General features: G+C 34.5%; 1 protein-coding gene across 1 annotated transcript; it reads right to left on the bottom strand.

Moving 5' to 3' along the window:
* Positions 1 to 421: 421 nt before the first annotated feature.
* Positions 422 to 4,302, bottom strand: LOC121266223. The gene is made up of 7 exons (XM_041169993.1): positions 3,576 to 4,302; positions 1,850 to 2,385; positions 1,698 to 1,768; positions 1,494 to 1,547; positions 1,250 to 1,339; positions 966 to 1,142; positions 422 to 769 (listed from the first exon to the last, which is right to left on the bottom strand). The coding sequence occupies exons 1-7, from the start codon at positions 4,070 to 4,072 to the stop codon at positions 725 to 727; spliced, it is 1,470 nt and encodes a 489-aa protein (XP_041025927.1). The 5' UTR covers positions 4,073 to 4,302; the 3' UTR covers positions 422 to 724.
* Between the last annotated feature and the right edge of the window lie 9,690 nt (positions 4,303 to 13,992).

Genomic DNA, 13,992 nt, shown 5'->3' with positions numbered 1-13,992 from the left:
ATGTTCAGAGGCTAACATGGTAGCTGATTTCTTTGCTAAGGAAGGGTCGAATGGAAGGGTTATGGATTTTTTTGGAGAAGTTTTTGGTCCGGGGCAATTTCGTGGACTTGTACGTACGGATAGATGGGCATGCCTTATGTTCGTTGTTAGTAGTTGTTTGGTTTTGGAGGTTGTTTTATTGATGTATTCATGATTTTCCTCCTCTTGAGTGAGGGTTTTATCAATAAACGGAGGTGCTGCCCTCCTTTTTAAATAAAAATTTAAAGAAAAAAAAAAAAAAAACCTCCTTGATATCATAATTATTTTGTCCTTTTTTTTTCTAGAATAAAAGTGTCAAAAATAGAAAAGAAAGGCGCGAGTAATTCGATCACTTATCAATATCTCAAAACGGAGTGAACCACTATACAGGTAAAAGCAGCCATTATCATCACTATCGTTCTCATCTTCATCTCTGATATCGTTATTGAGTTATACAAGTACAGGAAGGAGATGCGGCACATTGCAAAAGCGTCAAACAAACATACAAATTTTAGAATATATATTATCTACTGGAATTCCAAAACCATTTCTACCTATAATTCATGCTTCATGCATGTCCCTCATCATGTGCGTGTCTCGACAGACTGCTTCAGCTACTGAATATGTATCCAGACTCTGCTCATAATTTGTACTTTTGATCTTCCAAGACATTAATGTGAGTTTCAAAGGATCCCGGTTACTCCCGCTAGTTAAGGAAGACATCTTGGGAGATGAAAGCAGCCCATGCATTCTACAATCACAGCAAGGTAATGATCCAAATTAAAATTACTCATCAACATTGTTTCACAAACCATGCTTTCAAGTTTCTTGCCGTTTTCCTACTTCGTTTTCCATTCCTTATAAGCCAACCTCGTAAAACGTCTTGTTCGTGTGCGTGTTTATTGAAGTGCCTGGATTGCATCGAATATTTGCAAGAGAACAGTTACCTGGAGAATGGAGAACGCCTTCTCTGCAACATATTTTTGTGGGAGTGTTGCTCCTCTTTGTTGAAGCTTGTCTGGGTGAAGACATAGCCTTGCTTTCTGATAAGCTTTCTTCACTTGTGAGCTGTCTGTTAGGCTTGTTAGGGGTATAGCCTGCCAGCCACTATCAGGCCAGAGAATCTGAATCCGTGTCAAACCAAACGGTTATTTATCAACATGAGTTTCATCCCATTTTAGCCATCAAAGCCAAAAAAACATTCTATCATGTCAAGCATCAAAGATCTTACTTGATGTAGTTTTGAAATCAGCAGCTTTATGTTGGTTTCTTTGCCAGCAGACCACAGCCTTATGTATTCATCATATAGCTCTACTTCCATCTATGGTTTAAAAGAAAGTAAAAATATAAAATAAAAGCCAATTTCGTGATCAGCTGTAGAAATTTATTGCAACGTACAGAATCTTTTTCGCAATATCGTGAAGGTTTTAGTTTTGGTCCTGGTAATGCAATCCTGATTTTTGTAAGAAGCTTACATTTTTTTCTGACTCTTCTTCTTCTTCAGCTGTCCAATTTCTTTTTCCAGCTTCCTGCAAAAGAGGGGGGGAAAGGAGATGTTAAAATATTGGCATTATCATTACTTACTTCATCAGTCGTTCCCCATTAATATTAATATATATATATATATATTTTGTATTGACTATGCAAACACCACTGCGAGTCAAAAAACATTACTTTACCTCTGTAGACTGATGAGTCGTTCCATGCCCATCTACAGGTTGATGTGAAAATTCACTTGCAGTAGGCCTTCCTGCATTATATTATGTGAAATTTTTTTCATTCATCTTCTCGTTGGATTCCTAAGATTCGTCAAAATAAATAACCACATTACCTTCCATTTCAACAGGCTGCTCATTGTCATGGTGTCTTATGCTCAAATCTTTCTCAGTACTCTGTGTTTGAGACTTCTCTCTGAACCATGCGATTGTTTCGTCAATAGAAACTGTTTCACTGGTTCCCTCCCTATGGTCACAATTGATCTCTATGACATAAGAGCTCATAACTTCATCGTCTTCTTGTTCGGACAATACATGATCCGGAATCCCGGTTTCAGCCTCGGGGTCCTGATGTAGTGAAGACACAGCTGAGGAAGAGGAGTTGAGCTCTAGATCATCCACAGTAGACACTTTGACACTTCGATATGAATTCGGTTCGATACTAATGGTTTCTGGGGAAGAGACCCGCCGACTTGGGAATCCATTGTAGAAGCTTTTGAAGTTCTCATGGTATTCATTTTCCATGAATTGGTGCTCGGTGTGGAAAGAGCGATTGCGAGGAAAAGCAGGCTTCCCAGCAGCTTGTTTCTTCCCATGTTCTAATTCGGGCATCATGGTTGATGAGTTCCATCTACATGGAACACTGATTGGCCTGCAGTGATCAAGTTATACAATCTTAGTAAGTTTTGAACCTTTGATTACTCAGCATTCTTGTGAGTGTTGACTATTGGCTTTCTGAGTTATGAAAAATTTCATAATATCCGTTGTTCAGTGACAATTTCCAGATGAAATTACCAGGATTATCTTAATTAGCCAGTACGGAGAGTACTCAGGTGTGATCAATAGTAAATACTCATAAAATGTTTTAGACCAAAGGGAGTCAACATCTCTGAGGCCATGATTGGGTAGAGAAACATTTTCAACCCATTTCATCTATTATTATAATTTTTCTAAATTTCTATATAAAATATAATAAAACGTTCAACTTTTTTAAATCTCAAAACAATAATAATATAGACACGTGTCTCTCACCCAACAGATCTAGTTCTAACAGTAATTGGAGCTAAGCTCGGTCTCTCAATATGTCTCTCTCTTTCTCCATTCTAAATTTTAGAGTCCAGACATGAATATTAGAAGATCCAAAAAGCATTTATATCTATCTTTTTCGAATCCGACCATAGAAGCTATATTTATAAGATAATTATAGGGATTGAGATTCCAATTTCCCTTACCAACAAAATAGAAATTTAAAAATAAAAATGGGGATTATTTATGCATCTATCTAAGGTACAAGTATATATTTTACTTCCTTTTGTATATCATATCTAATTATCATATTTATATAAAAAAGTTCTTCTAATTAGTTATTATTCACTACCTCATATTTTATGAAAAATATTCTTATACTTTATAAAAAATATTTTCATACCTTATAAAAAATTTATAGATGTGAAGTGTGAGTGAATACCATGCATAATAAATAAAAGATTAAGGATTAAAAATAAAAGATAAATTTTAACATTAAAGTTCTGATTTTCTTGCTGACAACTAATTTCTATTTAGACTTTTACGATGCTACCAGAATAAACGTACGACGCAACGGTCTATCACCCCCGGGTTTCTGTCCCGCAATTATCGGAGGTTCGGAGCCTAACGACATCGTCCTGCCATGCATAATTCTTACAATACCCTTACCAGACATTAAAAACGTAAAGCTTAAAACGAGTTTTTAACTTTTATATGGCAAACGAGAGGGACATAAACGTCAAATTTGAGTATCCAATGCAGAAAGAAGTTAGGAGTCATTCACATGAGCACTGGAGCACATTTCAGTTACGCTACCTGAGCTTTGAAGCGAAAGAGGACAATGCCACGTCATCTCCGATCATCGGCCGGAGAGGGCTCAACTCTTCCGAGCTTAGAACCGACGAGGAGTTCGACTTCGACTTCGACTTCGCATTCGAATTCGGCCTGGAGCGCTCCCTCGACCTCCTAAGATGATCATCATGATCCGATCCAAATATATCTCCGAAGAACCCCTCACTCCTAGCCGGAATCCTGAACGCCGGAAGACTCCGTCCGCCCTTCCTCGCTGGAGTCATAGACTCCCTCTGCCGGAAAACCTCCTCGTAGAAATTGGCGGAGCCAGGCTTCACGTAGTCGGCGGAGAATTTTCGCAGAAGGACACTCCGCGGCGGCCCGCCATAGACGTCGGCGAAGTCTTCGGGGTCCAGTGTATCTTCGTTGCCGAAAACGGATCTTCCGGAGGACGTGTCCTCCATGGAACGGCGTCGAGGGAGGGCTGGCATTCCCATGCGCATTCGCCAGGAGTCGTCCATAATATATTAATAGTCCGGCAGCGGAGGCCGGTTGAAGTATATACAGAGACTTGATTAATATACAGTACTGAAAGAAGGACGCTCTACGTGCTTTTATAATATGGAGAGAGACTCAGGACAAAAGGAGCTTTGTGGAAAAGTCAGCAACTTTTTCTTTTCTTCTCTTTAAACAAAGGATTTCTGTGTCCAGTGTGTGGTGGCTAAAGAGGAACCCCAGACATGGAAACATCACAAAGGCGATGATGAATGAAATCTTGATGATGTTTTCCAATATCTTAACAGTAATTACCACACGCTTGCTTACCTGGAAAAATAAAAAAATAAACATGTTTTCGGTTCAATCATGGTTTTTCTGTCCCCACAAACACAACCTTTTCTGCCCTTTTCTTTTTCGGTTGCTTTTATTTTTCTTAGAGAGTGAGTTTAATAGTGTTGTTTATATATAAACTACATGATGTTGTAAAAAATGATGACAATAAAGCAAACGTAAATAAGAAATAATCAAACAATCAATCTCACAACACAAGTTTACGTGCTTTAACAATATGCCTACGTCCACAAAGCTATAAAGGATTTCATTATGTTAAGGAATCGCAAGATATATTTTTGGGATGATTTTTCACTGTTTAAAATTTCCATATTGTACAAAATAAACATATTTATAGGGTTATACGGTAGAAATCTTAATTTTTATTTTTCTGCAATATTCGCTAGAGCAGAATGTCGAGTGACCTCTTTGTATGGTTTTCGCTTAAGCGCCGAGTTGAGCAACTGTCGAGCGAACTCTCTGTCTGGATTTCACTCAAGCCCATTATCGAGCGAACTTTTTATTTTGGTGCTTCTTGAATAAAAAAGCAGTGCCAAAAATAGTCTCATTAAAAATCCACTCAAAATCATAACGAATTATTATCGGGCCGGATCATTAAGTCGGACCACCACAATAATAACTTCACAAAACCAACACAAGATTGATTGTAATAAAGAGTAGTTATTCTAAATATTTATAGCGGTGCTACTCTGCCGCCTGAGTAGCACCGCTCAAGTGTACCGCTAGTTTATTTTCAACTCTTTTTTTTTCTTTTCACATTTTTTTAATATATTTAAATATTTTAAAAAATAAAAAAATACACTAATACATTTAAAATCACTTTCTTAATTATTAAATAAAAAAAAATTAAAATGGCAAGCGGCCATACACTTGAGCGTTAGACTTCGGACGGCAAAGTAGTATTTCTCAAATATTTATACATATGACTTAGATTGGCTTTATAGATATGTCGTCGTTATATGTACATGGATCATGGAGTCGTTGCCCGCTTATTGACATACCTAGCTAATACATCATCGATAATAAAAGAGTTGAGAAATTTTAACTTTTTTATAATCATAATGAGTCATATGACGAGTGGTGTACTTTGTAAGAGTTATTTTATCGGTATAAGTAGAGTACTAGAATATCTTTAACACTTGTTACAGCCGCTGCATTAATTTGAAAATAGAAGAAAATTAATTAAGTTGGACTAGTGAATTAGCTGTAACTGAAAAAAAAAAAAAAAAAAAAAAAGTTGTGGGAAAGGATTGTTGATACCGGAAGAGGGGACAATGCATGCCCTCAAAAGCTCTTCACTTTCCAACCCGAGAGAGAGAGAGAGATCATCATCAATCCTGCAATCAAAGAATATTGCCATTAATCTCAGCAGTGGCATAAGGTACGTAATTATTATTAGATAAGGGTTAGGTGCCAGAAATTTTTAAAGCAAAAGAGAAGATGATGTGATGCCCATGAGAGATCCCATTAACAATGACATCTTCAATTTTAATTTGGAGATAAAATGTTTAACAGGAAAGGAATTTTCTTAGGCTCCGAATTTGTATTGAACGAACAGTCAAATTTTAAATTAAATCTAATATTTAAATATAAAATACTTAATTTTTAAATTATTAAATTTATCTCAATTCAAAATTTTTTTAAGCGTAGGATTTACGATCTTTTTTAACTCAATATTATTTTATACATGAAACTCACAATATTTTTTAACTTTCTATAAATATATTTAAATCTATCTTAATATCTAAACGTATCTAAACTCATTTTATATAAATCTTATAAAATTCATTCTATAATCTCAATTTATTATTATTTATAAAAAATTCAATTTATCTTAATTCAACTTAACGTTAAGAGCAGATTGACCTACTTTTTTAACTTTTTCCCTTTTTTTTTTTTGGGGGGGATAAGTAGATCTACCTACTTACTAAAACACAAATTACAATGTTGGCCGTCTGCTTCTTTTTCAGGAATGTGGTGGTCCAGAATCAGAGCATTACCCGATCGATTGCCCACACACACATATATACGTACATATTCACCTCCACTGACTAGTAAATTGTGGTAGAAATTGTAGAAGTCTTGATTAGTAAATTGTGTGTACTTATATCAATGAACGTGGATGATATTATTTTAAAAAAGATATTATTATAATTTTAATTTTTTTAAAAAAAATAATTATATGAAGTTGCATAAATAATTTCTATTTGAGAAATGTATTAAGACTTATTTTCTCCTTGAATGCACATTAATGAGGTCGCAGATATTGCAATCAATCATTCAAAATTATGTTTATCTTAATAATATCGATCCGGCTAGCCTATGATCACTACTCATAATATTAAATATTATATGTTTTTCATAAACATTAATTAATATGTGGATCTCAACAGAGCAAGCATTGTGAATTATTCACTTCACCTAAAAATTTAAAAATAAATAAATAAATAAAACACTTCACTTTAACATAACTTGCGTGAAAAAGTCAAGTCAGTATTTTCAATCAACATATTTATTATTTTTTCTTACTTTTAATTAAAGCAGAAGAACTTTATAAGAGTATATATTAGATAAATAGCACCGAAAATTAATGTCAAGTCAGTCAATTGTTTCGTCCCATCTTCGAGAAATCATGACTTAATTCATTTTCTGGACTTTATAGATAAAAATTAAATTATGGATTAATTTTGTATAATTGACAGATCATGTTATCTGTATCTCATTAATTAGTGGATGAACCAAATATTGGAGCTTATAATTAATATTCCATTTAATTAATGATTTGATGATGTTTTCTATACTATTGGATTCTTCATAAAGTTTTCTATAATTTAATTAAAAAGTATATTCTCTAAAAATTTTCCTAAATTTTACTCATCTTTCAAAAACTTTCTACATCTCATTCATCATTCATATCTCTATTCTATTAAATAATATTTCTCTATTATTTCTTTTTTATTTTTTTCTCTCACTTCTATTTATAATCTTAACTACTAACTCTTTTGTTTTATTATCTTCTTTTCAAATATCACATTCTACTAAATACTTATACAATTTTGACTATCGAATACAGTATTATTTTTCAAACTGAAATCTATATTATAAAAATAGTAATTTTTTTTAATATGTGCATTTTCTAACGGTAACATTTTGAACTTCTGCCCCCAACGGTAATATTTTTTGTTTTTTCTCCCACAGTAATTTTTGTTCTCTTCTTTCAAACAGTAACATTTGTTGCCCTATATATAATGATAAATTTTTTCTCTATAAATACGTATTCTGCTTGCATTCACATTCTCACAAACTCAAGTCTCATTTAATCTAAAGAATCGAAATTCAACAGTCTCCCCTGATATCTCACTCCTTTCATCAAATGGCTCGTACCTTCTTTCGTAAATTACTCACATACCGATCCTCTGAAGATGCGTTGGATGTTGTTCTTAATGACGAAACCGATGGACAATCATTGAGGCATCATGGCAATAGTCAACGCCATAAATTCATTCAGCGTGATCATATTCAAGGGCACGAGCGTCTATTTCATGATTATTTTGCAAAAAATCCAGTATATCCCTCGAATCTATTTCAAAGCAGATTTCGGATGAGCATTCCCCTATTTCTCCATATTCTAAATAAGGTAAAGTTTTATGAGCCGTACTTCGTCCAAAAAAGAGATAGTGTCAGAAGATTTGGTTTATCTTCTATGCAAAAGATAACCGCATCACCTAGAATGCTGGTATATGGGGTTACTGAAGATTTTATAGATGAATACATACATATTGATGAAAGCACTGCAATGAAGAGCCTTAAAAAATTTTCTAATACAATAGTAAGTGTTTTTTCAGAATCATACTTACAGTCACAAAATGCAAATGATATTATTTAATTGATTGCGGTTGGTGAACAACGAGGAATCCCATGAATGCTGGGAAGCATTGACTGCATGCATTGGAAGTGAAAAAATCATCCCGCAGCCTGGAAAGGTATGTACTCCGGCCACATTCGTGAATCAACTATTATTTTAGAAGCAGTTGTTTCATATGATATCTGGATATGATATGTATTTTTTGGTATGCCCGATTCATATAACGACATTACTGTGCTAGAGAGATCTTCTATTTTTACGGAATTTGCCCAAGAGCGTGCTCCTCTAGTTAATTACATAATCAATGGCAACGACTACACTATGGGGTATTACCTTGAGGATGGTATTTATCCCAAATGGCAAACTTTTGTGAAGATGATTCCATCACCACAAAGGAATAAGAAAAAAATTTTGTGAAAGCACAAGAATCCGCAAGAAAAGATGTCGAGCGTGCATTCGAGGTACTTCAACAACGATTTGCAATCATAATGGACCTTCCTGAATGTTCAAAGTCAATGAACTAAAAAATATAATGAAAGCATGTGTTATTCTACATAATATGATCATTCAAGACGAGTGTGATGATAGTGAGGGTCATGACATTGAATATGATCAACTCGATGATGATGCTCCGGAACTGTCGTGCAATCATACAACTGAGCTTACGAACTTCATCCAACATCATCATCATATTAAAGATAGCTCGGCACATTATCAGCTCTAAGCAGATCTAATTGAACATCAATGGTTATTATTTTCCCAACAGTAGACATGTCGCATAATTTTTTATTTGTTTTTTCCGCCATTTTCATAGTGATAATATTTGAGTTAATTACGATAGTTTCGTATTCCTTTCATGTTAGTAGTGGCTATATTTGAGCGTGCATTTGTAATAGTTTCTGAAATTGTAATGACCAATTTCCTTGTTTGACCATTTAAATTTAGACAATCTAAATGAAAATTAAACTGTCTTAGTATCAATAATATTGTCATATATCTTTGTTTGAAACAAAAAATAAAGAAATAAACTGTGAAATTTTTTTCAATTTTTTATCAATCCAAATGTGCAAGATCATTGCATCTCGCCATGATTTCCCTCAGCAGTTTCTCAAAATATAATCGCTGCAATGCTAGCATGGCACTAACATCCATCATCATAATGTGCTGATCCGCTTCCTTCTTGGCGAGTTCTACTTTCTCTGCCTCCAACCTCAATCTTTCGTCCTCTTGACAGATTTTATTTAACTCTTTTTTCTTGTCAATTTTCATATTCTCTGCCTCCAATCTCAGTTTTTCATCTTCTTGATAAATTTTATTTATCTCTTTTTCCTTATCATATTCCATCTTCTCGATCTTAAGGCTATAAAACTCTTTCTCCTAAGCACGTGACTCCTCCAAAAGCGTATACTTCAGCCTTCTGAGCACAACAATCTCATCTTCTATCATACTTTTAGCCTTTCGTTTTCCTTTCTCAGCTTTCCTTTCCATTGGTCGGTCCAATTCGATCACATCATTATCCATCATATTATCTGGCCCAAGATCAAAAATTGAATCTATCGTTTCAGCGCCCGAACATCGAGTCGGAGTCGGGGACGGGAACATTGTCTTCCTTCGCTTTGGATTCTCCTTTGTGGAACGCCAAATTCATTTAGGTTGGTCCTTCAACAAGTGCCAACAATGCTCGAACTGGAATGAGCATTTCTCTAGCAATTGGTACATAACCTAGCCTTGTCATACTAGCATGTAAACAAAATAACGACATGTTAAACCAATGTGAAAAAAAAAAAACTAATTATTCGTAACTCAAGTAAGAGTATGGATATTTACCTTGTCTTGCTCGGTCATACCACTTTGATTCAACCATTCAACTTGGGTTAGTTTCACACAAAATTTGTTTGTCGCCTTTTGAATAACTAACCACCAATGTATTAAAGACTTTATTGTCCAATCATTTATGGTTTCTTTAAATTACTCGAATTATTCAAAAAAAAATTTTAAAAGTTAGGAGTGTTTTTAGTTTGTTCTCTGAAAGGCATCAAGGCTACAATTAAGCCATGCAGAGACAAATAACTTGTCTTCTTCGGGGGTGAAGTTCACACCCCTTATTGATTTCCTAACTCCGATAGGATTGTTATGGAGTAGGGGTGGAGAGTTATTAACAGTTATAGGAGAGTTTCCACTTTGCTCACAGTAAATGGGGTCTTGTTGAAGATCTTAACTTAAGAGGTTGGTGAAGTACATATGGCCAGGATCTTGTGAATCCATATCTAAAAATGAATTGAAATGTTAGACACGTAACTATGAAGTTTGGAATTTTTCCATCACTGGCTCAAGAACTGAATGGTGACATCTACAAAATTTGGCCACCCTCTCATGGCTAAACAACCGGTTGCCACTACTTGTTGGTCATCCGAATTATCTAGCCATTGAGGAAATGACCATAAATTTTCTGTATCCCCACTACGCTTTGTCATCATCATAGTCGAGGGGATTTAATTTACACATTACTTTTCTATCACAAAATAATGATACAGCAAAAAACAAGTGCACAACTGACCAATTCACACAAAATAATAACCAAACAACATGCAAATCACAATAATACTAAATAAGAATATTCTCATTAGATTTCCCATAAAATTCTAAAAATAAAGAAATAAATGGGACTTAGAATGGTGAAAATATTGACAACATACGTAAGCAAGGAGCCATTCACATCGAATGGCTGGAAAATCCCCTTGAACGTTCATTGCATTTTCTGGAAAGTACCATAAATTGCAATATGGCAATCCGGGTGAGGATTATCCCGCCATATCGATGGAACCTATTAACACTTGTGAATTAACCCGTACTATAACACCATCATCATAGCCTAATAACAGCCCCCTCCCCGAGAGATATGAAACATTGCAAAGAAACCCAAGAATACAAATTATCCATGGAAAGAGCAATGAAACATAATTGGTTTAAGGAACCTAAAATTACATTTTTTTAGGATATCATGAAATTTACATAATTGGTTTAAAGAACCCATGAAATTTACCCATCATTTCTTTTTTTCAATTTATAGTAAAATGTATGCACATTAAACCTCGAGGAAGAAAAGAAAATCGCAAATAGGGTTCAAAAGATGGTTGTATGCTAATGAATAAACAACTTCCGTAGGAGGTTCCTCAAAACATAAACTGAAATAAAAGAAAGACTTATATCTAATATGAGACTTCAAACCAAATGGATTATAACAAGAGAACCACTTCAAGTGAGTTTTCATCATTCAAGTTTAGCCCGAATCTTTATAAAAAAAAATCTTTGATTTTGTAAATTTTTATCCAACAAAGTTCCTAAGTGCAAATATATATCTTTTCTTTTTAAATATCCGATTTATTATTTTTGTCAATTCAACCCAACATCATTCAATTGCTTTCAATAGTTCCTCTCCCATGAAATCGAACACCACAAATAATTACATAGTATATGTTGAAAGAAGATAAACCACAAGTTGAATCACACATTAAAAAAGAGATAATTTCAAAACTGAGAAAAATAAAACAATAGGTCCCATATTCCATAAACCTGAGCTTAATTAAGTATTTCATTAAATGATGAAAGATTCTCACTTTTAAGGCATTCAAAAGTACATACAATGTCAAGACCCAGATTCTTTTTCTTTCTCCTAATTTACACAGCAGCCAAGCATATGGTACACAAAAAAGGTACATATTTTAAGTTTCAAGCAAACCAAGAGGCATATATTGTATGATATAAAGCATCAGAAGCCAATACATGAAGGAAAGGGAAATCATCATGAAGCAAAAGGGAAAAAAAATACATCAGCTATTCAGTTTCTTCTTCTTTCTGTAACTGGAGATTTCCACAGTAAGTAAACAGCCCATGAATGAAAATGAGGGTAAAATCAAAACGATCCCACACAAGCATAACATAAAACATAATTTTAATTCAATAAATCTAACTGAATTTTCGCAGTAACCAAACAACGATGAGAAAAATGATAGCAAAATTGGAAATATCAGCTTCGATCGCAACACAAAACAAATTTCACAACCACATAAGTCCAAAAGTCACATCTCATAGAAAGTGAAAGAAAAAACATCTATACAGAGTAATTTAAAAAACAAAATTTACGAAACATCATCACTTTCTTGGCAGCCGAACACTCAACACAGCCAACCAAAATACAGACAAATCAATAGCAACTCAAGATCAAAATGAGAACCGGTTTCCTCAAACAAAGCCCAAAATGAGAATGACTAAACAAGAGTGACAAAAAATAAAAATAAAAAATTGAACCAATCTGAAAGCAAAGAAACATTCTCAGCAGCCAAATAGCAAAAAGATCGCCGACGCAGAGCACCAAATTGTAGGCTCTCAATCGCATACTTTCCTTGATCATGGCCTCGGGAGGAAGAAAAAAGAAAAGAGAGAAACAAAGAATGAGAGAAGTATGAAATGAGAAAGTTTTTCGAAAATGAGGGAGAGGGGCTGTGAAATTTGGTGTTGTAAAATCAAAGTCAAAATTTTGAAGAAACCAAAATCAAAACTTATAAAATTTGCCGATGGAGAGGGGCTGCGATCGTTGGTGTTTCGGGGGAGGGGTCAACGCTGAGAGAGAAGAAGATGCGGAACAGAAGGCCTCTAGAATGCAATGGGGATCTGGGAACGACTGTAGATCCCGTAAACTTAAACCGCAAAATGGAGAATCCAAAACCCTAAATTTATCCCCAAATTATAGGGATAGATCTCATATAGGGAATCTAATGAAAATACTCTTAACTCTGATCATGTGATCATCCTTGAATTAGGAGAAACCTTTGGTTAACATGATCAGTACTTGAGGAAACCCTTGCTCGATCTGATCCAATATTATACTTCATGATAATCATCCTTGAAACTTTAGGTAAAAAGTCGATCGACCTCGAGCTAGTAGTACTACTGATCTCTCGACACACACAAATAATGGTCATGTATAATTGGCATCAACGTACGTACAACATGAGATGATTGTTGTTATAAATTCTATATTTGAACTTTGACATATATAGATATTGATCATATATATATGGCACTCATAGCTAGTAAAGCTATCGTCGGTGATGATTCCCTATGATTTATTTATGAACATCGAACAATTTAATTTGAACTCTTGGGATTGGAGGCACTTGACATGAGCTTGAAAGCTCAAGATCTTCCATTAGTGCATGTAGCCCCAGCTAATTGGTATATATAAATAACATCGTATAGATCAATGGGACGTCATGTCTATTTTAGAGAAGTGCTAGATCTACGAAAAAATTCTTTATAGACTAAGCATTTTTTAAAATTTTTAACTAAAACTAGATCTTTGACTTATGCCTTCTCTTGTTTTCAAGGTTGATGAGAACTAAAGGACGTCTCGCAATATCAAAAGTAGGCAAGCTTGCACGAGTTCTGAGTATCTTTATGTCTTTATGTTAACTTAATTGAGTAGTTAAGAAAACCGTATGTAATTTAGACACGGGACACATCAAGGACTCAATTAATGGATGTTTCCTGGAAACCATAGAGGGAATGAAATTACTAACGGATCAAAATTATACAGAGATTCTCTTGGTATTTCTATAACTTATAAATAAAACCAGTGACAATAACAAGCAACAACAGTAGAATCATTGGCTGTTGATGGGTCGGCCATGAAGCAGACAAGCAAGAAGTTTCGATATGGTGACATTC

The sequence above is a fragment of the Juglans microcarpa x Juglans regia genome, chromosome 5D, assembly GCF_004785595.1.
Source record: "Juglans microcarpa x Juglans regia isolate MS1-56 chromosome 5D, Jm3101_v1.0, whole genome shotgun sequence".
Lineage (NCBI taxonomy): Eukaryota > Viridiplantae > Streptophyta > Magnoliopsida > Fagales > Juglandaceae > Juglans > Juglans microcarpa x Juglans regia.
Note: the sequence above shows the minus strand (reverse complement) of the source record. Positions and strands in the feature narration are given on the sequence as shown.

What these genes read in the sequence shown, in the direction of transcription:
- LOC121266223 (XM_041169993.1), bottom strand. Translation starts at nt 4,072, where the DNA reads ATGGACGACTCCTGGCGAATGCGCATGGGAATGCCAGCCCTCCCTCGA. An exon ending in GCAGCCTGTTGAAATGGAAG is followed by an intron (nt 1,769 to 1,849) that starts GTAATGTGGTTA and finishes AATATAATGCAG; the next exon opens with GAAGGCCTACTGCAAGTGAA. An exon ending in AAGAAGAGTCAGAAAAAAAT is followed by an intron (nt 1,340 to 1,493) that starts GTAAGCTTCTTA and finishes TTTAAACCATAG; the next exon opens with ATGGAAGTAGAGCTATATGA.